Consider the following 27005-nt stretch of genomic DNA (forward strand, 5'->3'; position numbering starts at 1 on the left):
AAGGAATCAAAAAAGGATGATCATGATTATGGACAAGTTAAGCAAGAAGATGAAATCGAAGAAAATACGATCAATGAAGAGATCATTGAGAGAGTTGAAATGAAGGAATCAAAGAAGGAAAAAGAAGAAGAAAAGAGAGATGAAAAAGATAATGAAGCGCCCAATAGTAACGATGAAGCTGCGCCTGAGAGCCGAGGAAATGTGGTTAAAAAAGCAGGCCTAGGATTTGTAATTATAGCTGTTGGAGCTTATATTTCCTACAGAGTGGTTTCTGGTAAACGGTCAAAATCCCGTCCTAATGTAAATTGATTAGTACATGATTAATTAATCGAATCTGGAGAATGTCTTGAATGCCGATATTTTTTCACGGAATTATATATACTTTATCATTGAATAATTGTAAATAATCCGGTAAATATTTATTAGTCGGCCTTGCTATAGCAGTGCCAGAGCTCGATAAAAGCCAGACTAGTTCAAATGGACACGGAGCAAGAATTGACAAGGATGGTGGATCGGAAATCAAGCAAACGCGAGCCGATAAGGAAGAGGAAGAGAAGAAAAGGAAAGGAAAAACAGTAGTTCTTTGGTAGATTCTGCTAAGAAAGCTATTCAAGAATTTGCATTGGATATGCATGAAGAGAAGAAAGCAATGGCTAATTTGGGTGTGGCTGTTCTTGTGCTTGCAGCTTTTGGAGCTTACCTTGCTTTTAGCTTTGGATCCTCCTCCAATGGAAAATCCAAGGAGTAATTAAATTTATTAACTAATTTCAACTATATTTTTCATTAATAACTCGATACATAATCTATATACGTGATCTTACTTTGAATCAAACCATACGTATCATGTAATTTAATTTAGTTAAGAATGTTCTGACTTATTAATAAGAATTTATATATATAACTTAATTATTTCAGAAACTCACTATTAGTATTAGAATTTAGAAGATCATGCAATGATAGTACGCGGAACTAAGAAAATCAGATTAAAGCGAGTTTTCTCCTCATGAAATGCTGTAGACTGATCAACAAGTAAAGTCTGCGGAAATCATGTTGAGAGTGCCGTGCCGATCATCTTATCTTCCTCTGGTACCAACCTTGGGCTGTTTGGGCGAAACTGTTAAAATGGCGGGGTATAGCTTTCAGTGTTCTATGTAATTATGCAGACTTTATCAGTCAATGGGCATCTATTGGTTCTGGTAAATTTCAAAAGATGTTCCTATGTATTCTTTTTGGTGTGGCTGCCTGGACCATTTGGTTGGAAAGGAACCATTAATCGGTACATAATGAGAAAAATCCGAGGTAGAGCGACTTCCATATCTTTATTATTCATCGAGCTGTTTCCTGGTTTAAAACTGTTGAGCAATCCTTCAGTTATTCTGCAAGCGACGACGACATTCAAAGCGACTCTGTGGGCATTCGCTTTTGGTCATCCCATATCCATTAGAGGGCTCTATTATTCAGAAGCATATTTGTTCTCTTATAACCTCTTGCTTGGTACGTCTTCTTTGTGCTGGGTAAATTTGATGCTGGTCTCTTCCTTTTCATCATAAAAGTTTTTCTATGGATTTTGGATTGTTGTATGCTTAGCTTTATGGGTGATTTGGTGTTTTGCCGATTACTACACACTCTGAATTTTGATCGTCGGGGTGGATGGACTTGAGCTGATGGATGCCGATTAATTGCAAAGTTTATCATGAATCGAATAACCAGGCCGTTTATCTCTCCTAGCTGGTTGATTCTTCCGTTGTTTAGTCGGCTGTTTCCTCTTCAAGCTCTAGGATTCTTTTTCTTTGCAAGGTAAGCCTGGATTGCATATACTAGCTGATTTTAAAAGCGGATATTGTAATAGCTAGCTGCTTATTTCTTTTCTTTTGACATTGAACGCTATTTGTAATAGAGGCTTGCCTCAATCGGTAGAATGCTTTAAGAGGATGCTTTCCCTTCTCACACACGGTTCATGGTTCATCATTCCAACTTTCATCCGACGGATCAGGGTTAGCCGACTTTAGCACTCTCGACCACCTAATGAAAGATTTTCTACTTAATTTTAATAAAAGATAACCTTTTATCACACACACACACAAAAAAAAAAGGTCTGTTTTGAGAATAAGTTTGAGAAAGATTAGAAGGAAAAAGTAGTGATAGATCGAGAGAGCATATACACTAATTTAAAGGGAAGGTAGAAATTTAAGTGTTTAACGTCACTAATGAATGTCCTTTAAAATTTTACACTATAGATGTCAATGTCAACATTTTAAATCACATAAGGTCCAAGAGATAACAGCAAACATGATTAACAAGAAGTCTCTCTGGTCATTTCGGTAGTGATTTGATGTCACTGGATCATAAAATCCACAAGTATGTGGCTCACGACAAAGAATCCGACACCAAAGGGACCAAGAATGTTGATAGTGCATGAGAATATGATCAAAAAATTCCTCAACAATATCACAGAAAGGACAGTTAATCATATATGAGGATAAAATATTGAGCTGTACTAACCTGTCACGAGTTGAGAGCCGTACGTTTTTTTACTGCTTGCCAAAGAAAAATGTGGACTTTCGGAGGCACTTCAGCGTTCCATACTAACCCAATAACCTGAATTGGGTTTGACAGATTTTCTACCGCTAAAAAGTTAGATCCTTGCCTTAGTTGAGTACTGGCCATTATTACCTCGCCATTTAAATTGATCCGGAGCAATGGGAGATAAATGTGCTTCATCAAGTAAATTAATCAACTCCACATAAGAAGAAATTCCATTGCCTTCAAGATGACGTGACAATTGCAAGTCGATCCCAATTTCATACATATTCATGTCATATCCCATATCCATCACATAGGCTTGCGGTTTATGAGACAATATAAATAGATTATCAAACCGATTCCGCAAACAACAGTTTCCAATCCCCAGGTGTCATGCCAAAATAATGTTTTATCACCCTTTGCCATAACAATGTCAAGATGAATAAACAACAATGCATTATCCTCAGTTAAGGATGAGAAAATACCTCAGCATAAAGACGAGAATTTTCACAAGTCTTCTTCAAGTAGATTCAGATATCCTATAATTCAGCACCTTTTTCCATGCCGCTATTATTAAATTCCCTAGCTATTTACCAAATGCTAAACAAATAATAATCTAGAAAACAATATTGATAAAAAGAAAACCCAAAATAAAATAAACATGCACTTGTAATTTAGGCGATAGTGTTCTTTTGGGTCTCATTAGGAATACATTTTCCTAACGCACTCTCATTAGAAAAGGGTAGTATTCTTGCGAAATTGATTTTTAGTTGGATCAACAATTTACCAGAAATCATTAGACACAATTTATGTTCTTATTATTTTTTAGTAAATTGTCAACCGATCAAAAATCATTTCAATACCATAAAAGAATTGATCATTGAATCAAAATCTTATTAAACAAAAGAAGAAGCGATTAGTTCTCGCAATTTAACAATGAAGAACAATTATATTTAGTAGTGTAGAAAAAATGGTTTGTAGTGAAAATGTTCTGGCGCATACTCTTTCTTATATAGAATTTGGATAGTGCATATGTATGTTTGTACCTAACGGCTAACCCTAATTTTACACGGGAGAAAAGAAAAAGAATTGTACCCTCTTATTTAAGTAAAATTCAATTTAAGGTATTAGTATTAATAGCTAATGTCGAAAACTATAATTATTAGCTATCAATATAACGTATATAATCAATTTTATCGGCTATAGGTCAATAGATCCTTATAATTCTAATTTCCAATTGAATATGTGCCTTCCAAAACATGTACGCTCTCATTAGAAAATAATTTTCCGTCCTTTTCTTCGTTAAGAATATTATGCTCCTTGTAAATTTAATTTTTCCCCATAAAAATACATACGTTTTAAAAATATAAGCTCCAACGCAAACCAAGCTTAAACGTACGTGTAAAGAATAGTTAGTCAAAAAATAAACCATCGATTCGAAAATCGAAATTATTTACATTAAAAAATTTAAGAAAATAATATCATTTTATTCTTTTGGTTAATTCTTTACTAATTTTTTGGCTCTTTAGAAAAGCATATTCTTACAGAAGGCTAAACTTGATATATGCTTTTGATGTACATCAAAAGAAATTAAGCAATGCATCCAAAATAGGATATAATGCCTAAAAAAAAGGATATATAAATATACTGCCAAGCCCTAAATTAACAAATATATACATATAGATTTAGTAAATCAATCTTTTATGTATACATCTCCATGAATATGAATAATATTATTTCAGAAAGTAAATCCTGTAGTGAATTCAACCCCAAACCTATAACAAAGACAGTCAATGGTGCAACCACCTATAGAGATCCATCTTCCTGGTTTGTCACTATCCCTCCTTTCAATATTAATTAGGAGCTTTTATGACCTACAGATTGGTTTCTTCTACAAGGCCTAGAAATACAACTATGCAAATAACATGATTCGAATATTTAGTGGAAGCAGTTTATTTAATTTGAGTCATTGTTCATAACTCAAATAGACGGCTTCCACTAAACTATCGAAGCGCCCAATAGTATCCATGAAGCTGCTGAGAGCCGATGGAATTTTGTTAAAAAACCAGGCCTAGGATTTGTAATTATAGCTGTTGGAGCTTATATTTCCTACAGAGTGGTTTCAGGTAAACGATTAAAGCACATACGTCCTAACCAAGCTTCACGTACCTGCAAAGAATAGTTCGTCAGTAGAGAAACCATCTATTGGAAAGTCGAAACTATGTACTATCTCCGTCCCTAATTTATTTTCACGTTTCCTATGCATTTTATATAATAAAAGTGAAACTTAAATAGGAACGGAGATAGGACATTTAAAAATTAAGAAAAGTATATGATTTTATATATTCTTTTTATTCTTTTCTTTTCCCTCTGATAGAAGTCAATGGTAAATAAAGATAAAAACTTAGAGAAAAAGCTTAACTATTACAATGATTTAGGATTAGAGCAGGAACATTGTTTCACAAGATTGTGATATCTGAATTCGCCAGAGCAGGAGTGATCATTAGACAGCACGCAGTTGGTCAGTGTCTCAATGGTTGCCTAGGATTACCATGAGAAGCCAACAAGAGCACCACAAACAAATTTGATATCAGTAGTAAGAACACTAAGGACAACCGACCTTGGAAGACATTAGCATCAGGGATAAAGAACAGAGAACGAACATCAAATATCACCACCATATCGACTTCAGGGACTTAAAGCAGAGCGACATTTAGCAATCAGCAAACTCAAGATTTCCAGACCCAAAATAACAGCAAAAGTAGAGACAACAAACCGTGCACTAATGTGAAAAAGGAAAAACGCAGTACTACATCTTGATGTTTTAAATTCCAAGTTAATCGCAGTCGTAGTAGGGGCCGTGGAGACTAGAAGCTGCTTGATATTTTCCAGCTGTTTTTCAGGGTTCGAAATTACCATCTTTTCTCAGGAAAGAGCAGCGCAGGCTTCAGCTTCAAACATTCCAGCCAATCCGTCAAGCAGGTTTTATGCACTGATTTTGCTTGTGCACCAAGATAAATTTTTTGAGCACAGACCTTTTCCTCTTTGAAATTATAATGCAGACTTATCAAAATTCATGACAACATAACACGTCCAGCAACATGTCAAAACCATTGGATGATCCGTCAATTGCTTTGTATTTGTTAAAAGTTTTAACGTTTCTGTCATAAACTTTAACAAACCATCAATTGCATTTTTTTCAAACTCTGGCTCCAATGTTTCCGATGGAGACAAAGATTTCCGTCAATTGCGTTATATATTCCATTAACCTCGTCGTTTTCGACTAGGCAATGGATGACTCCGTCAATTGCATTGATTTATATTTTGAGTTCAACGTTTCCATCAAGGTCAGAATGATTCCATCGATTATTTTTCGACAATTTCCATTTGATCAAAAATTTCACAGGAGTGCCAAGAGTTCACAGAAAACAAGCACAATCATAATACCACAAACATCTATATTGCCACCAAAAAACTTCGGCTATCGCCTCAAACGCACTTACATAAGACATCGAACATCCTATACTGACCACAAGCACCAAATCTAACAAGAGCCCATCACTGAGTATTCATTCAATCAGACTAACCTTTCCCTAGTTATATTAGGTGTCAAACAGCCTACACTATTCCCAATTACGAATACCATCAAGATCCTATCGTATTTCCCATTTCCACAGACAAACCTATCCCGAAAATATATCGCAGATTCTACCCATCAACCCATCAAGCTCTTGCCATATAAACCAGAGAAAAACACAAATGATAAACATGCTAGACAATACTCAAAATGTTCTTATGAAATTGATTTTTAGGCAATTCAATAATTTACCAGAAAATCATTAAACACAATTTATGTTATTATGATTTTCTAGTATATCATCAACCAAACAAAAATCATCTTCAACGATGATAAAATCTTATAACAAAAAGAAAAAGTGATTCGTTCTCGCAACTTAACAATGAAGAACAACTAGTAGTAGTGTAGAAAAAAATGCTTTGCGGTGAAAATGTTATGGCTCGTACACTTTCGTATATAGTACTTGTATAAAAAACGCATATATTTGTTTGTACCTAACGGCTAGCCCTATTTTTACACGTGAGAAAAGGAAAGAGTTGTACTCTTTTATTTAAGTAAAATTCAATTTAAGATTATCCAATTGAATATGCTCCATCAAAAACATGTACACTCTCATTAGAATATGATTTTCCCTCCTTTTCTTCTTTAGGAATATTATGCTCCTTGTAAAATTTATAAAACTACATACATTTTATAAATATAAGCTCCACCAAGGTAAGGCAACAAATTTATTTTGGTAAATGAACGCAAATGAAGCTTAACGTACGTGTAAAGAATAGTTGGTCAAAAAAGAAACCATTGTTCGAAAGTCGAAACTATTTACATTAAAAAATATAAGAAAAGAATATCATTTTATTCTTTTGATTCTTTACTAATTTTTTGGTTCTTTAGAAAAGTATATTCTTACAGAAGGCTAAACTTGATATGGTTTTGATGTACATCAAAAGAAATTAAAGCAAGGCATCCAAAATAGGATATATAAATATATTGGCAAGCCCTAAATTAATAAATATATAGATTTAGTAAATCCATTTTTTTATTTTTTTTGATAAAAGTAAATCCATTTTTTATGTATACATCTCCATGACTATGAATAATATTATCCCAGAAAGTAAATCCTGCAGTGAATTCAACCCCAAACCTGTAACAAAGACAGTCAATGGTGTAACCACCATAGAGATCCGTCTTCCTGGTTTGTCACTATCCCTCCTTTCAATATAATGAGGAGTAATTAAATTAAACAGAAGATGTGATTAACCTAAAGAACAATATTAATTCGTTTCGTTTACTTCTTTTTAGGGTTCAAAGAAGGTGAAGTAGTGAGCATTTACGACGAAACCCACAAGTGTATCCGAGTTTTGGGCAGGAAATGTTTCAGCCAAACAATTCCTCTTGAAAAAGATGACTACGAAGCCAGATTTGACGACGAAACTTTGACAATCACTATTCCCAAGAAGAAGAACATTGCATCTTCTATCCTTCATAAAGCTAAGGACGTCAAGGCAGGCGGACTACTTCTAGTTACCGTGGTTGCGGGCGCAATCGTGGCTGCCGGAGCTTTCATGACCTACAGATTGATTTCTTCCACAAGGCCTAGAAATACAACTATGCAAATAACATGATTTACATAGTTTAGTCGAAACAGTCTATTTCAGTCCTTGTTCATACTGGGTGGAAAAATGTATATATGGTCGATTAATTATTATAGTATATGATTTCAAACCTGTAGTTTAAAACTGTCGACAAGTTATTAATATGAATTTTTACCAAAATCCTAAGTTGAGTCAATTCATGAAAAAATTAAGTGCATGGAGATTGTAAAAGCCAATTTCTATTCTAAAGTCTGCAAATTGTAAAAGCTTTAGCTAAAGGGATTTCAAGTTCTGTAGTTTACAACATCGATTTCTAGTTTACAGTCTGGAAATTGTAAAACATTCAGTCTGAAGATTGATTTCTTCTACAAGGCTTCCTTTTCCTTTTCGCCTGGGTGCTTCAAGTAGTAGCCCTTGCAACAAAGTTTACCATTAATGAGTCCATTTATTAACATGAAATTAACGCTAAACATAACCATTAGGAAAAGAAAGAAAGACAAAACACAGCTAGTCCTGTAATTTAGGAAAAAATTGAATAAGGACAATTTTGAAATTTCGTTAAAGATCAAACAACTAAAAACCACGGGAGCAACTCAAGCATGAATCAGGCAACGGTGTTACCTTCAGCGAAACTTTTGGAACGGGGCTGTGGTTCACCATATACGGGGATCCTCATTGGAAACAGGCGACGCAGAGTAGTACAATTGTATCGGATATAGGTCATTTGGTCCATATAATTCTAATTTCCAATTGAATATGTGCCTACCTAAACATGTATACTCCCATTAGAATATAATTTTCCGTCCTTTTCTTCATTAAGAATATTATGCTCCTTATAAAATTAATTTTGTGCTATAAAACTACATTCATTTTAAAAATATAAGCTCCAGAAAGGCGAACCAACAAATTAATTTATTTGGCACATGAACGCAAACCAAGCTTCACGTACCTGTAAAGAATAGTTCGTCAACAGAGAAACCATCTATTCGGAAGTCGAAACTATATATTATCTCCGTCTCTAATTAATTGTCACATTTCCTATCCATTTTACATAATATATAAAAGTGACATTTAAATATGAACGGAGGTAGTACATTTAAAAAATAAGAAAGCATATGATTTTATTCTTTTTGTTCTTTACTTTTCCCTCTGTCTCTTTTTGATAGCAGTCGATGGAAAATAATGATAAAAACTTAGAGAAAAAGCTTAACTATTAAAATAATTTAGTATTAGAGCAGGAACATTGTTTTGCAAGATTGGGATATCTGAGTTCGCCAGAGCAGGAGTGATAATTAGACAGCGCGCAATTCGTCAATGTCTCAATGGTTGTCTAGGATTACCATGAGAAGCCAACAAGAGCGCCACAAACAAATTTTACTCTATAGATGTCAATGTCAACATTTTACATCACATAAGGTCCAAGAGTTAACACCAAACATGATTAACAAGAAGTCTCTCTGTGTGCATTTTCGGTAGTGATTTGATGTCACTGGATCATAAAATTAATCCGCAAAAGTATGTGGCACACGACAAAGAATCCGACACCAAAGGGACCAAGAGTGTCGATAGTGCTTGAGAATATGATCAAAAGATTCCTCGACAATATCACAGAAAGGACAGTTAATCATATATGAGGATAAAATATTGAGCTGTACTAACCTGTCAGAGTTGAGAGCCGTACGTTTTTTTACTGCTTGCCAAAGAAAAACGTGGACTTTCGGAGGCACTTTAGCGTTCCATACTAACCCAATAACCTGAATTGGGTTTGACAGATTTTCTACCGCTAAAAAGTTAGATCCTTGCCTTAGTTGATTACTGGCCATTATTACCTCGCCATTTAAATTGATCCGGAGCAATGGGAGATAAATGTGCTTCATCAAGTAAATTAATCAACTCCACATAAGAAGAAATTCCATTGCCTTCAAGATGACGTGACAATTGCAAGTCGATCCCAATTTCATACATATTCATGTCATGTCCCATATCCATCACATAGGCTTGCGGTTTATGAGACAATATAAATAGATTCTCAAACCGATTCCGCAAACAACAGTTTCCAATCCCCAGGTGTCATGCCAAAATAATGTTTTATCGCCCTTTGCCATAACAATGTCAAGATGAATAAACAACAATGCATAATCCTCACTTAAGGATGAGAAGATACCTGTGCATAAACACGAGAATTTTCACAAGTCTTCAAGTAGATTCAGATATCCTATAATTCAGCACCTTATTCCATGCCGCTATTATTAAATTCCCTAGCTATTTGCCAAATGCTAAACAATTAATAATCTAGAAAACAATATTGATAAAAAGAAAACCCAAAATAAAATAAACATGCGCTTGTAATTTAGGTGATAGTGTTCTTTTGGGTCTCAGTAGGAATACATTATCCTAACGCACTCTCATTAGAAAAGGGTAGTATTTTTGTGAAAGTGATTTTTAATCGGATCAACAATTTACCAAAAAATCATTAGACACAATTTATATTTTTATTATTTTTTAGTAAATTGTCAACCGATCAAAAATCATTTCAATACCATAAAAAAATTGATCACTGGATCAAAATCTTATAAACAAAAGAAGAAGCAATTAGTTCTCGCAATTTAACAATGAAGAACAATTATATTTAGTAGTGTAGAAAAAATGGTTTGTAGTGAAAATATTATGGCTCATACCCTTTCTTATATAGAATTTGAATAGTGCATATGTATGTTTGTATCTAACGACTAATCCTAATTTTACACGTGAAAAAAGGATAAAAATTGTACTCAAGTGCATATATATGTTTGTATCTAACTGCTAAACCTAATTTTACACGTGAGAAAAAGAAAAGAATAGTACCCTACATTAGTTCTCGCAATTTAACAATGAAGAACAATTATATTTAGTAGTGTATCCAAAATAGGATATATTGCCTAAAAAATGGATATATAAATATACTGCCAAGCCCTACATTAACAAAAAAATAGATAGATTTAGTAAATCAATCTTTTATGTATACATCTCCATGAATATGGATAATATTATTTCAGAAATTAAATCCTGCAGTGAATTCAACCCCACCTATAACAAAGACTGTCAATGGTGCAACCACCATAGAGATCCATCATCCTGGTTTGTCACTATCCCTCCTATCAATATTAATTAGGAGTAATTAAATTAAACAAAAGATGTAACCTAAGGAAGAATATTAATTCGTTTCGTTTACATTTTTAGGTTCAAAGAAGGTGAAGTAGTGAGCATTTACGAAACCCACAAATGTATCCGAGTTTTGGGTAGGAAATATTGTTTCTGCCAAACAATTCCTCATGAAAAAGATGACTAGGAAGCCAGATTGGACGACGAAACTTTGACAACACTATTCCCAAGAAGAAGAACAATATTGCATTTTCTATCCTTCATAAAGCTAAGGACGTCAAGGGCAGCGGACTACTTCTGTTACACCCCAACTTTGATAGATCGATCGTTTAATGATGCATTTGCATCACAGACGTTCATACTTCTTACATATGATATGGGAAATTTTGTTTGAAAGCTACATTGGAAAATTTGTGGTCAATCACATATATAATATATTTCCTGCATATGGACGTATTTGACTATTAAAATAACTATAGGTTGAATATAATTAATCAAAACTTTGAGGGTTCAATTAGGTAAAGTGGATAAAGGTTAGGGAGTATTCTACAAAGTGTATAAAATGTGTACCAATGCATGTCTAATGTTTGTATGTTCTGACATCTGGAATTAAAAAAAAGTAATTAATTAATTTTTTTTGTTTGCTTTTTGGTCGACGGAAAGAAAACAAGGGGTGTAAAACAGAGAGAGGAAACAAATTAAGTCTCTGAAAATCAAAGATGAGAAAAGCTGTCTATTATATTATTTGGGATTAAATGGACCATCAAACACGTTTGTTTTTTTTTTGAGGAGAGTCAAAGAATATTAACAAGAAAAAATATTTTATAAGTTGAACATATATTTTTAATCTTTAATTTAGAATTAAATTATTGTTTAATCAATTTTCTGACTTAATTTTCTGACATTATTTTGATCTCAATTAATTTTTATTAAGCTGTGAATGGAAATGGCGGTAGTTTTCCAGTTAATAGATGTTGATTACCATCTTGATTTAGATTGAGATTATACTCACTGTTGATTGTGAATGTGGTGTATTGATGTTTGAAATAACATAATTATGTAAGTAATTTTGAAGGATTCCACAATAATAAGTTAAAATTGACAATATGATATAAAACTTTGAAAATGGAAAATGTGATTTGGTCAAATAATGCTCACGCCTGATCTCTTTAATTTTAAGAATTAAATGTTTAAAAATATTTTAATAAAAATATAATTTGAGATTGTTTTAAGATTGTCCTGGTTTGTCTTAATTTTAGAATTGAAGATCCTTTAGTAATTTGGAATTTACTGGGAAATAAAGAGTAAATTGAGTGTTTTGAGTTATGGATTTTTAGACCCGAGTATCTTCAAATTTTAGCTTATAATGATGACCGACATGCTCATATATATATGCATGGTATATATAGGAAAAATATTCATCACGTTAGTGGTTTATGAAAATTGATAAATTTTAATTATCGAGTAGCTTACGAAATTGTGTAGGAGCATGCTATCATCATTATGTCTTGAAATATGAATTGCATCGTAAATGAGGTAAGTATCCGATACACGATATATTAATATAATGATTTTTTAATAAATCGTGGTTGATATATATATATTAAATATATTTGATAAATATGTTGAGAAATTTGATTATAGAAATTAATCATTGCGTATTGATTTAATTGTCGAAACAATTTAAATTAATTAATGAAAATCGATTTTTAAAAAGTTTGAAAAATGACCAAGAATTAATTCGTGAAAATAAATTCCAGTTTATTGATTTAAATGATATTCATATAAATTTTTGAAAATTGATTTTGATTATGATTTTGAGTTCGGATTTTGAGACGATTTATTGAACGGAAATAGAAATACTTCATACTGGCACACGTGTAGGTTACGGCCGTAGACCGAGATTATAAAAAAACTATCTAGTTTTGGGTTCTTGTCAATTCTAGAGTGACATTGGAAACGAGGGCGGCCCACGGTGAGGCCGAGGTTGGCTTTGTGCTAACCAAAGCCAAAAGACGTGGAGACGGGTCGTTACCGTTTTCGTTATGATGACGAGCCCGCGGTGAGGCCAATGGTTACGCACCTAAGCCAAAAGACGCAGTGGCGTATCGTTACTTGTATCTAAAAATGATCTAGGTACCACGTGTCAACCGACCGACTGGGTGTCGGAACTTCAGTGGATTAATAAACCACTTCAATTTTTACTCAATCTTGATTTGATAAAATCACTTCATCACTTTAGCCGATTTGGATTTTAAATCGATAAAGACTTTGTTTTAAAGCGGATTTGGATTTGTGAATTTTAACCCATGATGAGATTTGATCAAGAATATAAATATATTCAATTTGTGTTCCGAATAAATAAAGTTTTCAAAATATTTTAATGCGTTTTGAAACTTCTATGGGTATATTAATTATTAGCCTACTATTGCATTATTTATTTTGTATTTGGTATATATTGAGTGCGTTGTCACTCATCCAAATACTATATTATTTTTCTTTGTAGTTCATAGATTAAGCGGTTTAAGGAAGCACGTGAGGATTCCAAGATTGTCTTTCTTAAAGTGATGTATGTTCTTTTTATTCTTCTTCAATTAGCATTTATTCCGATAGAATTACATATAAATGTAAATTATTGATAATAATTTAATACTTATTAATTGAGATACCGTATTAGATTGGTCTTAATTTTGGATCGAAAAGATTAAAACGCCGATCATGATTAGGGTGGTTTTCGCATCGTGACAATTTCTAGTTACGGTGGTTGCTGGCGCAATCGTGGCTGCTGGAGCTTTTATGACCTACAAATTGGTTTCTTAAGCCTAGAAATATAACATGCAAATTAATGATTTCGTAAAAACAGCTTATTTAATTTGAGTCATTGTTCATAACTCAAATATACTGCTTCCACTAAACTATCGAAGCACTCAATAGTATCGATGAAGCTGCTGAAATCTGATAGAATTTTTTTAAAAAAGCAGGTCTAAGATTTCTAATTATAGCTATTGGAGCTTATATTTCTTACAGAGTGGTTTAGGTAAACTATCAAAGCACACACGTCCTAATGTAAATTGATTAGTACATTCAAAGTACGTAATTGAAAGAGATTTATCCGGATAATGTCTTGAATGTGATATTTCACGGAATTATATACTTTATCATTGAATAATTGTAAATAATCCGGTAAATATTTGACTTGTTAATCGGCCTTTGCTACCAGTGCCAGAGCTCATCCATGAATTTTTGTAAAAGAATGATCATGTCTCTCAAAAAACGGGAAGGTTATGCAAATAATTTTTTATCGCATACGAAACATAAAAAGGTAAAAGACAAACTCCGGTGCGTTAAAACTTTTCGTTTTAGGGGATATGGAGAGGATACCTGTAATGCCCGTAATTCGATAGAGATACGAATCGTAGAATGCGTGTAGTATTTGGATACGTTTCGTAATATTAGATAATTCACGTAACGTGTTAGAATAAATTAATTCAATAAACCGATGTCGCTGAAAGCTAAAATACACAATAACACAAATAAATTTCATATACATATATAAAGATAAATTAATGTGATTAGAATTTAGATTTCATATAAGATCTTTCATAATTTAAATTAATTTATGGATTAACCCACCATTTTCATTGACCAAAATTGTCGGCAGCTATTTCATTCCACCACCCTCAAACATTTCATCTCAGCCAATCATTCCACCACCTTGTCACATTCACACAGTTTTCAACCCTACCCCTCATCTTTATTGACAGTTTCCTACAATGTCAAAATACATATCTCTCACACAATACCAAATTCAACCGTGAACATGAAAACGTAAAATCAAAAATCACAATCGTCAAAAAGCCTATTGAGACAAGAGTTGAAGCCTCCTCATAGACCTCTTAAATATGTCAACAATTCAGTTGAGAAAAATCACTATAAATGGTTAACTATTATTCAGATTTCAGAAACACAAATATCAGTAATACAATTCGTTACCTAGTCCAGTTCAATACATATCACTAGATCAAATCATACAAATCAGAGTACAAAAGTTTAAACAAAAAATAATACATCTAATGCCTCACCGGAAAATTCCTTCTATCACCATATAACCCAATATGGCGAATTCCTAAACCAATCGAACCAACCTCTGGCGAGCCCGATTTGACAATATCAACGAGGAGAAGAGGAGAAAGTTGACGAAAGCCAACCACTGCGAGACCCAAATTCTGGCAACCCTCTGCCTCTGTAAAACTCAGACACCGACGAGCTGTTCTAAGCCGACCCAAACCATGACAACGCACGAGAGGAGGAGTGGAGCCTTGTTCGACGTTTTTGGAACCGAAAGCCACCATCGCCGCCACTGACTGAAACTTCAAGGTGAGTTTCCCGCCGACCTACCTATCCAATCCAATCGATTGTAACGTCAAAACACGTAGAATTAACCCATGAACAACATACTAAAAAATCAAAACGAAAGAACGGTTTTTAAATGTTTGAAATCGAACCCTAAATTTGAAATTAAGAGAAAACGACAGAGATTCAGGAGAAACTAACCTTAGATTCATGATCTACGCGTTGAGACCTTTCGAACAAGGTCGAAATCATCGAAGAGATTATGGTTGAACCGAACCGGTTCAGCCTATTTATATGTGGTTTTCTATTAAATGACTATTTTATCCTTGACACAATTTAAAATTTACGAAATAACAGTCTCACCGACTGAGCCGAGTAGCTCGGCCCACTGCTTGTGTTTTGGGCCTTTTAAGCCCAATGGACTCTGACTAATGTTCACTCAGCCCAGTAGAATCTGCCAACCCTAAAGTCGAACCTGATCTTCACCCAAACCTAAATCGAACCAAGTTAAACCAAACCCCTAAATAATTTGACCCGAACTAATATTATATTATATTATACCAAACCAAATTATTTAAAATTAGATTAGTTTAAGATATAATTTATTTTTAATAAATAGACAACCATAAGAAATCATACATGTTATTTATAGGCGATATACGTAATTATGTATGTTATTAATATTCGTCATTTCGATCAAGTTGATAGTTTTGCAGCAATATTAGAACAAGGAAGAATCGGAGACTTCTTGAAGTGAGTTATTTTCTCACTATCAAAATACTTTAATATTTATGAAGAGTACTATGCCATACAAACCCCTATCAATTATTTCAATATTTAAGAACTATAAATAGTATGGCATAATTATATATGTAAATAGAAAAATATATAGAATTTTGAAAACTGGAGAGAACCTTCAAAAATCCCTCAAAGCAAAGTTTTTGCTTTTATAATAGTATAATAATAATGAACCCAATAGCAATCGTTTTATGAATAGTAATAGAGTACCAGGTCCTAATGACCCGATTGTTGAAAGTCTGATCAGATGATATGACTTCTCTAGTAGTCGCTTACCTATTAGTGGAGTTCCGCGCATGGTATGACTTTTCACAGAAAGGATTTGATAGCTTAAAGTAAAAGTTTAACGGATATTTTTTTATTTCTAAAATACTCATAATAGTACAAGTTATAGAAAAATTTCTCAAGGATTTCTGTTTACTTTCAGAAATATCTTAAAACCTCAAAAACCTCACTAAGCATTATAACTTACAGTTTTCCCAAAACATATTTCTTTCTCTCCAAGTTGAAGTGGTGATCTCGACAAGAGGGACTTAGCGGTACTACTTCCATTGTACGATATCGAATAAGGTAGGATTCGCGATATTTAGGACTCCTTCTTGTCATTCTATAATTATTATGATGTATTTGAACTCAGATAATATTTTCTCTAAGACTTACAATATATATAATTATGTGTGTTCAACTTGGTTTGAATAAATATTGATATTATGTTAATAATGTCGCTTAAATGAATAAGATAAAGTTAAAGACATAGAAGTTGGCACCATCCTCGATCCACAAAAGGAGGATCGAGCGCGAACGCCCCAATAATTTAGTACGCAGCCATCCCCTTATTATTGCAAAGAGGATGTCGTAATACGAAAATTTGGCTATATACCAAATGCTAAAATAAATAACAATGTAGAAACAAATATCTATAAGAAACCAAATAAAATAAACACGCACTTGCAATTTAAATGCTCCTTTTATCCCCTTCAAGGAACCAGATAGTCAACCTGGAGATACAATTTCCTAACGCACACTCATTAGAATATGATAGTATTTGTCGAATCTGACCTTTTTTTCCAACAAGATTAATCTAGATTCCGTGAATTCTTACTCTCAATATGGTTAAAGATTTATCAGAAAATAAGAACATATGATACAAAATATTTTACTCGTGTTAGTTTTCAGAAGCAGTGAATCAATTAAAACTCGTCTTTATCGATCTCGATCATCAAATGTAAGAGATTTTTTCGATATCTGTTTTATGATGTCTAAATTTTCTATGAAATTGAATTTTGATGATCTATTAAATTGACGATTTATCAAAAAAGTAAAAAAAAATATATATAAAGTCTCTTACTCTTAGTTGGATCAATTCATCTCACTTCATCATTGGAGAAGGATTTTGAGTAGGCAGTAGCATCTTATAAAAGATACTAATATATATGTATTTATGAACTTGATTTTTAATCGAATTAAATCGTTAACCGATCAAAACTCATCTCCAAATAAAATGATATAGAAACAAAAATATTTTGTAGTGAAAATGTTATGGCTCATACCTTCTCTTATATAGAACTTAAATAATACATATATTTATTTGTATACTTAATGGCTAACCCTAATTTTAGGCGTGAGAAAAGGAAAAGAATTTTACTCTCTTATTTAAGCAAAATTCAATTTGAGGTAATCCAATCATTAGGATATGATTTCCGTCCTTTTCTTCATTAGGAATATTATACTCCGTTGAATAAATAAAAAAAGAATATTATACTCCTTGTAAAATTAATTTTGGGCTATAAAACTGCATCATTTTAAAAATATAAGCTCCACAAAGGTAACTTCAAAAAAAAAAGCTCCACGAAGGTAAGCCAACAAGTTTATTTTGGTACATGAACCCAAAAACAAGCATAATTACGTACGTGTAAAGAATAATTCGTCAACAAAGAAACCCAAATACACTAAAATTTAAGAAAAGCATATCATTTTGTTCTTTACAGAAATACTAGACTTTAGAAAAGCATAATCTTACAGAAAGGCTAAACTTGATATTATTTTGATGTACATCAAAAGAAATTAAAGCAAGGCATCCAAAATAGGATATATATATATATATATACCTAAATTAATAATAAAAAAATGATTTAATAAATCAATCTTTTATGTATACATCGCCATGAATATGAATAATATTATTCCATGAAGTAAATCATATTGTAGTGAATTCAACCCCAAATTAAAAAAGTCAGTCAATGGTGTACAACCACCATAGAGATCCATCTCCCCGGTATGTCACCATCCATCCTTGCAATATTAATTAGGAGTAATTAAATTAAAAGAAAAAGATGTAATTAACCTAAAGAACAATATTAATTCGTTTCGTTTACTTTTTTTTAGGGTTCTAAGAAGGTGAAGTAGTGAGCATTTACGACGAAACCTACAAAGTGTATCCGAGTTTTGGGTAGATGTTTCAGCCAAACAATTCCTCTTGAAAAAGATGACTACGAAGCCAGATTTGACGACGAAACTTTGACAATCATTATTCCCAAGAAGAAGAACATTGCATCTTCTATCCTTCATAAAGCTAAGGACGTCAAGTGCGGCGGACTACTTTTAGTTACGGTGGTTGCCGGCGCAATCGTGACTGCCGGAGCTTTTATGACCTACAGATTGATTTCTTCCACAAGGCCTAGAAATACAACTATGCAAATAGCATGATTCAAATAGTTTATTTGAAACAGTCTATTTCAGTCATTGTTCATAATGGGTGGAAAAATGTATGCTCGATTAATTATTCTAATACTCCTCTCTATTTCAAAATACATGAAAAACTGTTTTTCATATGTATTTTCATAGAAAAAACGTCATGAATTTTGAGAGCGGAACGAATATACGATTTCAATCCTGTAGTTTAAAACTGTCGACTAGTTATTAATATGGATTTTTACCAAAATCCCAAGTCGAATCAATTCATGAGAAAATTAAGTGCATGGAGATTGTAAAAGCCAAATTCTATTCTACAGTCTGCAAATTGTAAAAGCTTTAGCTTAAGAGATTTCAAGTTCTGTAGTTTACAACATCAATTTCTAGTTTACAGTCTGGAAATGGTAAAGCAATCAGTCTGAAGATTGATTTCTTCTACATGGCTTCCTTTTCCTTTTCGCCCGGGTGCTTCCAGTAGTACCCCCTGCAACAAAGTTTACCATCAATGAGTCCATTTATCGAACAAGAAATTAACGCTAAACATATCCATTAACGAATAGGAAAAGAAAGAAAGAAAGACAGAACTAGTGATGGACACCGGTCGGTCGGTTGGTTTTTTACCAAAAAAACCGAACCGGACCTTTTCCGGTTTTAAAAAAACAAACCGAACCGGAAACCGGTCGGTGAAAATACAAACCGAAAACCGGCAGAAATTTTCCGGTCGATTTCCGGTTCGGTAGTTCGGTGTGTTTTTTTTTCCTTTTAAATTATAAAAAAAACAGTTTATTTATAAGTAAAAAGAAATTATATATATAAAAAAAGTTTACTGCTTATTTAAAAAAAAAAAAGACTATTTATAACCCAAAAAAAATTACTGTTTTTTTCGGTCGGTTTTTGACCGGCCATTTACCGGTCAAATACCGACCGAAAAACTCCAAAAAATGCAAACCGGACCAGAAACCGACAAACCGACCGTTTCATCCGGTTTTTTGGTTTCGGTTCGGTCGGCCGGTTTTTGCCCAACCCTAGACAGAACACAGTTAGTCCTGTAATTTAGGAAAGAATAGAATAAGGACCATTTTTGGAATTTCGCTAAAGAACAGGGACTAGTTAATGTTATCCCAACCAGAAAATAGAAAGATCAAACAACTAACCATGGAAGCAACTCAAGCATGAATCAGACAATGGGTTTACCTTCAGCGGGACTTTTGGAACGGGGTTGTGGTTCACCATTTATGGGATCCTCATCGGAAAGAGGCGACGCAGAGTAGTTCCGGTTCATCATCCTGGAATAGCTTCCAAGATGCTTGTCTGGCTGCTCAGGAGGATCAGGAATAGGGCTGACTGGCAGGTAGATTAGTTCTTCCTGCGACATGTCTGAGTCGCTAAAAGTGTCTTTGTCCACTGTCAATATGTCGACAAAATCGTCTTCATTGATGGATGAGTCTTTCCCCTGCAAACAAAGAAATTTCTCAAAATAAGAAAAAACATCCATATGAAATCATGCCCATCATAACTGAAATAAAAAAGACACAGAAATGCTAAATACCAGGGAAAATCACATTATCTAACAGACTCATGTGATGTATATGAGAACTTTTACCCAAATAAGGTCAATATAGATGAATGATAAAGACTTAAAACTGAGAAATTTCTCAAAATAAGAAAATCATCCATATATAAAAATGCTACATCCCATGGAAGAGCACATTTATTTTAGATATAATAACTTTTACCGAAATAAGGTCATAAAGATGAATGATATCTGATATATGACTAGTATGAGGCATCGTAAATATGAAAATGTGAGAGAATATTCAGCAAAGTCTGATACTTTTACCATTTCATTATCAGGCACAAGATCAAATTCATCCTCCCGTTCAACATACTCCTCATTCTCTTCAAGCTCTTTGAAATCAGGAGCGAACGCACTCCAATTTTCAGTATAATCTTTGGCCCAGATATAAACAAGACCAGTAAGAGAGACAGAGACAACAACAGGACGAATCGGATGCCAAGCCAAATCAATCAAGGCTTCCTTTGGACCTTCTAGAATCTTAACAAGATGTCCGAACCGATCCCATACATATACCTTGTGCTCTCCTTTGCTGGCCGAACCAGCAATCACCCACTCGCCATCTCCACTAAAGCAAGGAGCTTTCCAGTGCATCTTGGTGATGGAATCTTGAAACTCACGGCAAAGTGTTAAACACTTTGATCCAATAGTCTTCAACTTTTCTGCGCCAGCTAATGCGTCATCCATGCTCTTGCTTATGTCATCAAGGCCTTTGACTGCTTCTTTGCGAGGTAGGAGATTTTCGTATACCCTGATCACTCTGTCATTTGAGTTTGTGAGAAGATACTGTCCATTCCTACTGAATACAATGTTCTTTATCACTGCGCCTCCGGAGATCGGAACCAAAGCACGTATTTCGATGCTCTTGTGATCGATTACGAGAATCTCCCCTTTAGAGTTCCCGGCATACACCAAGTCACCGTACTTGTTAAAGCATGCTGCCGTCGGAGTGAAAGAAGTATTCTTTTGATCTGATGACTTGTTCCGAGATGGAGGAGGAGCTGCACCATTTCCATTGGCAGTATCGGGAACGGTGAGCGGTAGGAACGAAGAGGTTCCGGTGTTCAAGTCGATGACCATGGGAGGGGACGAGAGAGGGCAGGCAAGACAGACAGATGGGGTAGAGGGACCGGGATTTAGACGAGCTTGTAGTGGGGTTTGCTGAAGAGGTATGCTTGTGATCTTTGTACCACTGAGGACGTCCCAAAGAATTAAGGACTTGTTTGCAGCAGAGACGAGAATCCGGAGACCATTCTTTGACCAGCAGATGCTTGTTATAGCAGCAACACAGTCTTTATCTCGAAGCTCTTTGGCGATTCCTCTTACTTCAAAGTCCCAGATAACGCAACTTCCGTCAGAGCATCCGGCTGACAAAAAAAGCAAAGTAGAATCAAATAAACATGGACTTAGGCACAAAAATTAAAAAAGATTCATGATTGCTAATAATTCACACAGAAGGAACAAATGAAAATAATTCAACTTCATTTTAGGGCTCAGAGAAATCTGTTGCAAACTGCAGATGAAACACAGAAAACATTTAACGATGCAGGTACTTTCCAATAGAAGTATCATTGAATTAAGCACATCTAATTGAAGAATATTACAGTTCTAAGAAGAGAAATATAAAGTATTCCACGTGTCATATACTGCATGAAAAGAAATCAGTTATCATTCTTCGTGTCTAGTTGTGTCTCTTCAAAATAATGACTGACGATGCCATGCTAGTTTAATAGTTTAGCATTAGTTCATTAACATTTCACAAACTAAACTAGCCTTTCATCACTTTTTCGGGATACGCAAAACTTAACCCTACACTGTAGAAAGCGAAATTAAATTTCACCAGTATAATTGACAACCCAATTTGGTGTAGCACACTTAGCAAAACATGCACCGAAAAGCCGAAACAACTATTCACAAAAGAAAACAGGTCAAAGTGCCATCAAGCAAAGTTTGCCACTATAATACCTTACATTACGCATCAAATCTGAAAGCAAACATGCACACTGCAACTTTTGCTAACATAGTTTTGGTTAGCCTAAACCCAAGCAATAATAAAAACTGCTCATAGCATATATCTGCAGCAAAATATAGATCGATGGGCAACATTCACTCGATGCTGATCTAATACCACTAGACGATCATTAGACAAGAATGAATTGAAAAAAAAAGGCTGCCCTTTTTCTGTGACAAGCCAGAAAAGTCTCCGAATTCACAAAAACGAATAGTCTCCGTAGCACTCATTAGACCATAAAATCCACACACAGTCAAGCACAGACGGATACATAGCCAAAAATCCAACGTAAGGGGGAAAAGAACTCTAAAACTTTCACGAAAGCGCATTTCAAAGTCATATACATATAACTATCACAACCAAGGAATTTGAATTTCGTAATGAAAGGGAAAAAATCATAAATTTTGAAAACAGGGCGGAGGGAAGTGAAAAAATTACCGGCGAGAAGGGTACCACGGCGATTGAAAGCGACACATTTCATAATCCCATGTTCCAAATACTCCTCTATCACTTCTGGGAAGTCTCCTTGCAATGGATCTTTTCATGATTTTTCAAAGAAAAAAGTCAGTACTTAAAACAACCCAGAACCAAATTTTGTACAAGGAGAGAGAGAGAGAGACGGACCGATGATGTTGATTGGGGCGTCCATGGCGATGAGAGCGCTAAGCTTTTCTGTCGTCAGGCGAATTTTGGTTTGTTCTGAGCGGGAGGCGGGAGCGGCAAAAACTCAAAGAGACAGCCGACAAGAACACTATCAAGTGAGTTTTCACATAAAACAATGTTTAGTACACTTTTACAATAGATATATACTCCCTTCATCTTAAAATAAATACAAAATTTTATATATAAATTGTATTGAAAATTTAGACTACTTTTTTTTTTTTTTTAAATTATATTTTTTTATATTCCCGTTCTAAAATTATTTATACCTATATTATCCTTCCCTAATACTACCTCCATTTTATAATGGTGGTTCATTTTCTTTTTCTTTTTTTTCATTTAAAATGCAATATATCCAAACATAAATATATTTTATGTATAAATTCATCATAAAATGAAAATACACAACTACTCAATTATGGAAAAGAAGGAGTAAAACGACAATACACTTTTATGAGTAAAAATGCCTATGCATTGCTTAAAAAAAACGAGTGTATATGTATTTTTCGACGTTTGGATTTGCTTTAAAGATATCCAAATATCGCGTTAATAATTTGTTTGAAGACATGTTGTCGATCAATTGTCATGTTCCACATTACAAAATAAAATTAGATTCAAATTGAAAAGGATAGTCTCTGTCATGACTATAATGTTACCCTAAAAAATGACTATAATGTTAAGTTTTAAATCATAAACCATTTTAACATTTTTTTTTTCTTTATAAAAATGAAGTTTCCATGAATACATAAAAATTGTAGTCAGCCAGTTTATTTTTTATTTTTGAAGAAAATAATCAGCTAATATGACTCGTTAACTTAAGATTAATAAGATTATCAAAAACAAGTAACAAAACAAAAAAGATTATCAAAAAAAAAGATAATTATAAAAACTTGACTCAAATAACTTTGTTTTTATTCTATGTGAAATTCCACGTGTCGTTCAGTTTCGTGTGTTTTTTAAGTACTATACACTAATCTGGTCTATCCTTGCGACTTAGCTAAGCTTTATCAATGGCTGCTAATGCAATTCACGTAGCAGCAGCTACTTCCTTCTTCAACATCCCTTCTTCTTCTTCTTCATCATCATCATCATCATCATCATCGTCTGCTACTTTTCTTTCAACCATACCCACAAACCCTAGAAAAAATATCTTATTAACCCATTATTCCAATCAATTCCAGCTAATTTCCTTCTCTAAGCAACATCAAACAGTTCCCTTTACTAATAATTACACAAGAAGAAAGAGAAGAACACCACATTCAAATGCTGTCAAGGTTTTCTCAAATCTAAAGACAGAGCCTCCTTACAATGTATTGATCACTGGGTCTACCAAAGGTTTCATCTTTTCTATCCACTCATTTGCTATTTTGTTGAAGTTTGCAATTTTAGGTTCATTTAAAAGCTGGAAAATTGTTGTTAGGTACAATAGATTAGGTAAGATTTTCCTAGCTCGAACTCAAGTTTTGGGAACAAATTTAGCAACCTAAATGTGATACGCAATGATAGAATAGAAATCGTTATTATACTTTACTTCCTCGTTCTGATTGTTAGTCTGGAGAATCAAATTGCCCCGTGCTACATATACTCAAATAGTGCTTTGGATGAACCGGAACTTTTCTTGTTAAATAATTTAATCACTGTTTTGTTCAATTCAGGAATAGGGTATGCACTTGCTCGAGAATTTCTAAAGGCTGGAGACAACGTGTTAATCTGTTCAAGATCAGGTAATGCCTTGTGTATTCTTTTTTGGCATGAAACTAGAGCATCCTATATCAAACCTTCCTTCTTTATCGTGTCCAGTTTCTACTTTGTGTAAAATAATTGAACTTTCTTTAATTGTTTTTCAGTTTTCCCTGTATGTAACTATATGCTATCCTGAATTGATTGACTTTTGACAGCTGAAAGGGTTCAATTAACGGTTCAAGATCTTAGGAAAGAATTTGGGGAGCAGCATGTGTGGGTACCACCTTCCCAACTCTTTTCCCCTCTAAATAAGTTTCTTTCTTCTTCCATGTGATGTCTTTCCGGGTTCTAGCTTTTGTTTCAGTCTCTAACTGCCTGAATTTGAACTATCTCTTCCGCCACAGGGGACCAAATGTGATGTTAGAGAGAGTCAAGATGTGAAGGATTTAGTTTCCTTTGCACAGAATAACCTCAAACACATTGACATATGGGTACTTACATTAATCCTTTCCTTTATGTCGTATAACTATGCATTTTGTGTACAGTTGTGAAAGTTTCTGTTTTTCTGCTACTATCTTACATTATTTTAAAAAATTATGCAGATTAATAATGCAGGGTCAAATGCATATAGCTATAAACCTTTAGCCGAAGCTTCAGATGACGATCTAATGTAAGTTTGCATTAATGATGTACACTATACGTTGTAGCTAGATTTTATTTCTATCTATTATAATATTTACCCTCTGGTCTGTTTTATGCAGTGAAGTCGTCACCACTAACACCCTTGGTTTAATGATTTGTTGCCGAGAGGTAAAATTGTTTTCACTATTTGTTAATTACTTACTGCAGTTGCAACATTTTTCCTTATGCATTCTTGTGGTTTAGGTTAGGCAATAAAGATGATGCAAAGTCAGGCTCGAGGTGGTCATATTTTCAACATTGATGGAGCTGGTTCAGATGGTAGACCCACTCCCAGGTATGCCATTAACATTTACTCTGTTTACTTATTTAATCCACGATATGATTTGAAAAATAGCTTTACTGTTGTTTGGAGAAAGTTGACATTTTTATTTTGTGTGTGTTTCTATTTGTCATAGATTTGCTGCTTATGGAGCGACTAAACGCAGTGTGGTTCATCTAACAAAATCACTTCAGGTTTATGGTCATTTTCTTTTCTTCCTTTACACAATGTTATGGTAGAAAATTACTTTTAAGGAATATATGATTTTGTATGATCTGCTGGTGTTATATTTCATAAACGCTTTTGACCTTTTTCACAGGCTGAGTTGCAAATGCAAGATGTCAAGAATGTTGTGGTTCATAATCTGTCGGTACGCTTCACTATGCCAAATCCAACGATTTTTTGCTTGCCTAGACAAGAATTGCATATTTGAGTCTTTTTTGTCTGATGTTTCAATTTCACTTTGGTGGTTTTGCAGCCAGGAATGGTAACGACTGATCTCCTCATGTCAGGAGCCAACACAAAGCAGGTTAACTATATTCCTGTGTGATAGGGACACAAATGTGTCATTTTGTTATTTTAGACAAAAATCTCCACGAATGACCACATTGAGATTTTTGCAGGCCAAGTTTTTCATCAATGTTTTAGCAGAACCAGCTGCAGTGGTAAATATTTTCATCTTCCTCTTTGGCATATTGGAATGCTAAGCGGATCTTAACTAGACATAACTGATGTTTCATTTCTGTGAATTAAATAGGTTGCTGAGTACCTTGTCCCAAATATCAGATCTATACCTGCCAATGGCTCGACGAGGCCTACTTACATTCGGTTCCTCACAGGGTTGAAAGCCTATTCCCAAATATTTTCAGTTAAGTCGTAAGATAAGAATACTTTGTTCATTCTGAACATGTCATGTCTGCATCTTAGATTTTTTTTACAGCATGCTAACTAATTATTTGATTGACAACACAGAGAATAGCTTTTGGTGCTAGGAGAAACAGACACGTGACAGAAGAATGAGCAAACTTTTGTTCATTTTCCTTTACTCATCTTCGTGGAAGCTTCTAACTTTTTGTAGTTGTAATAATAATCTTGTTCATCAAGATTGATATGTTTTCTCTTATACAGCAAGGCACGTTACTAGAATCTATAGTTGGACTTTTTATGAATCTAATTAACTCTTCCAGATGACTGCATTTTCTCTGTTTTACATTAAAAAAAGGCAAATGGATATGGCATTATTTAAAGCATGACACATTATAAGGTGAAAATAAAGATTAGATTGATTCATTGATTGCATGATCTCTAAGATTGCATAACACGTCTATGTATTACGTATTTGACCAACTCCTTCATATCTCTTTTCTCTTTCCCTACCAAATAATTTTGTTTATTTTACTTGGAAACGTGTATAAACATAAAGAATATTACCTCTTTTT

General features: G+C 33.9%; 2 protein-coding genes across 2 annotated transcripts; one reads left to right on the forward strand and one right to left on the reverse strand.

Annotated features, from left to right (window-relative positions):
* Positions 1–19088: 19088 nt before the first annotated feature.
* LOC139885151 (protein RBL-like) lies at positions 19089–22911 on the reverse strand. The gene is made up of 5 exons (XM_071869095.1): positions 22887–22911; positions 22701–22799; positions 20516–21618; positions 19870–20128; positions 19089–19159 (listed from the first exon to the last, which is right to left on the reverse strand). Exons 1-5 carry the CDS (start codon positions 22909–22911, stop codon positions 19089–19091), a joined length of 1557 nt encoding a protein of 518 aa, XP_071725196.1.
* On the forward strand, positions 22910–26586 carry LOC139885152 (chlorophyll(ide) b reductase NOL, chloroplastic-like). The gene is made up of 14 exons (XM_071869096.1): positions 22910–23020; positions 24104–24257; positions 24578–24646; positions 24821–24882; positions 25010–25096; positions 25208–25275; positions 25367–25415; positions 25496–25581; positions 25703–25760; positions 25886–25936; positions 26045–26095; positions 26190–26231; positions 26324–26434; positions 26539–26586. Exons 1-14 carry the CDS (start codon positions 22910–22912, stop codon positions 26584–26586), a joined length of 1047 nt encoding a protein of 348 aa, XP_071725197.1.
* The last annotated feature ends 419 nt before the right edge of the window (positions 26587–27005 follow it).

This window comes from Rutidosis leptorrhynchoides, unplaced genomic scaffold (assembly GCF_046630445.1).
Source record: "Rutidosis leptorrhynchoides isolate AG116_Rl617_1_P2 unplaced genomic scaffold, CSIRO_AGI_Rlap_v1 contig83, whole genome shotgun sequence".
Lineage (NCBI taxonomy): Eukaryota > Viridiplantae > Streptophyta > Magnoliopsida > Asterales > Asteraceae > Rutidosis > Rutidosis leptorrhynchoides.

Bases quoted from the DNA above. Each gene is read 5' to 3' on its own strand.
- LOC139885152 (XM_071869096.1), top strand. From the start codon at position 22,910: ATGGCGATGAGAGCGCTAAGCTTTTCTGTCGTCAGGCGAATTTTGGTT. The intron at 23,021-24,103 runs GTGAGTTTTCAC...AATCAATTCCAG, and splicing joins GCCGACAAGAACACTATCAA to CTAATTTCCTTCTCTAAGCA. The intron at 26,232-26,323 runs GTAAATATTTTC...TGAATTAAATAG, and splicing joins TAGCAGAACCAGCTGCAGTG to GTTGCTGAGTACCTTGTCCC.
- LOC139885151 (XM_071869095.1), bottom strand. From the start codon at position 22,911: ATGGACGCCCCAATCAACATCATCG. The intron at 22,800-22,886 runs GTCCGTCTCTCT...AATCATGAAAAG, and splicing joins CGCCCCAATCAACATCATCG to ATCCATTGCAAGGAGACTTC. The intron at 19,160-19,869 runs GTAAACCCATTG...ACTTTGTTGCAG, and splicing joins TTCCAAAAGTCCCGCTGAAG to GGGGTACTACTGGAAGCACC.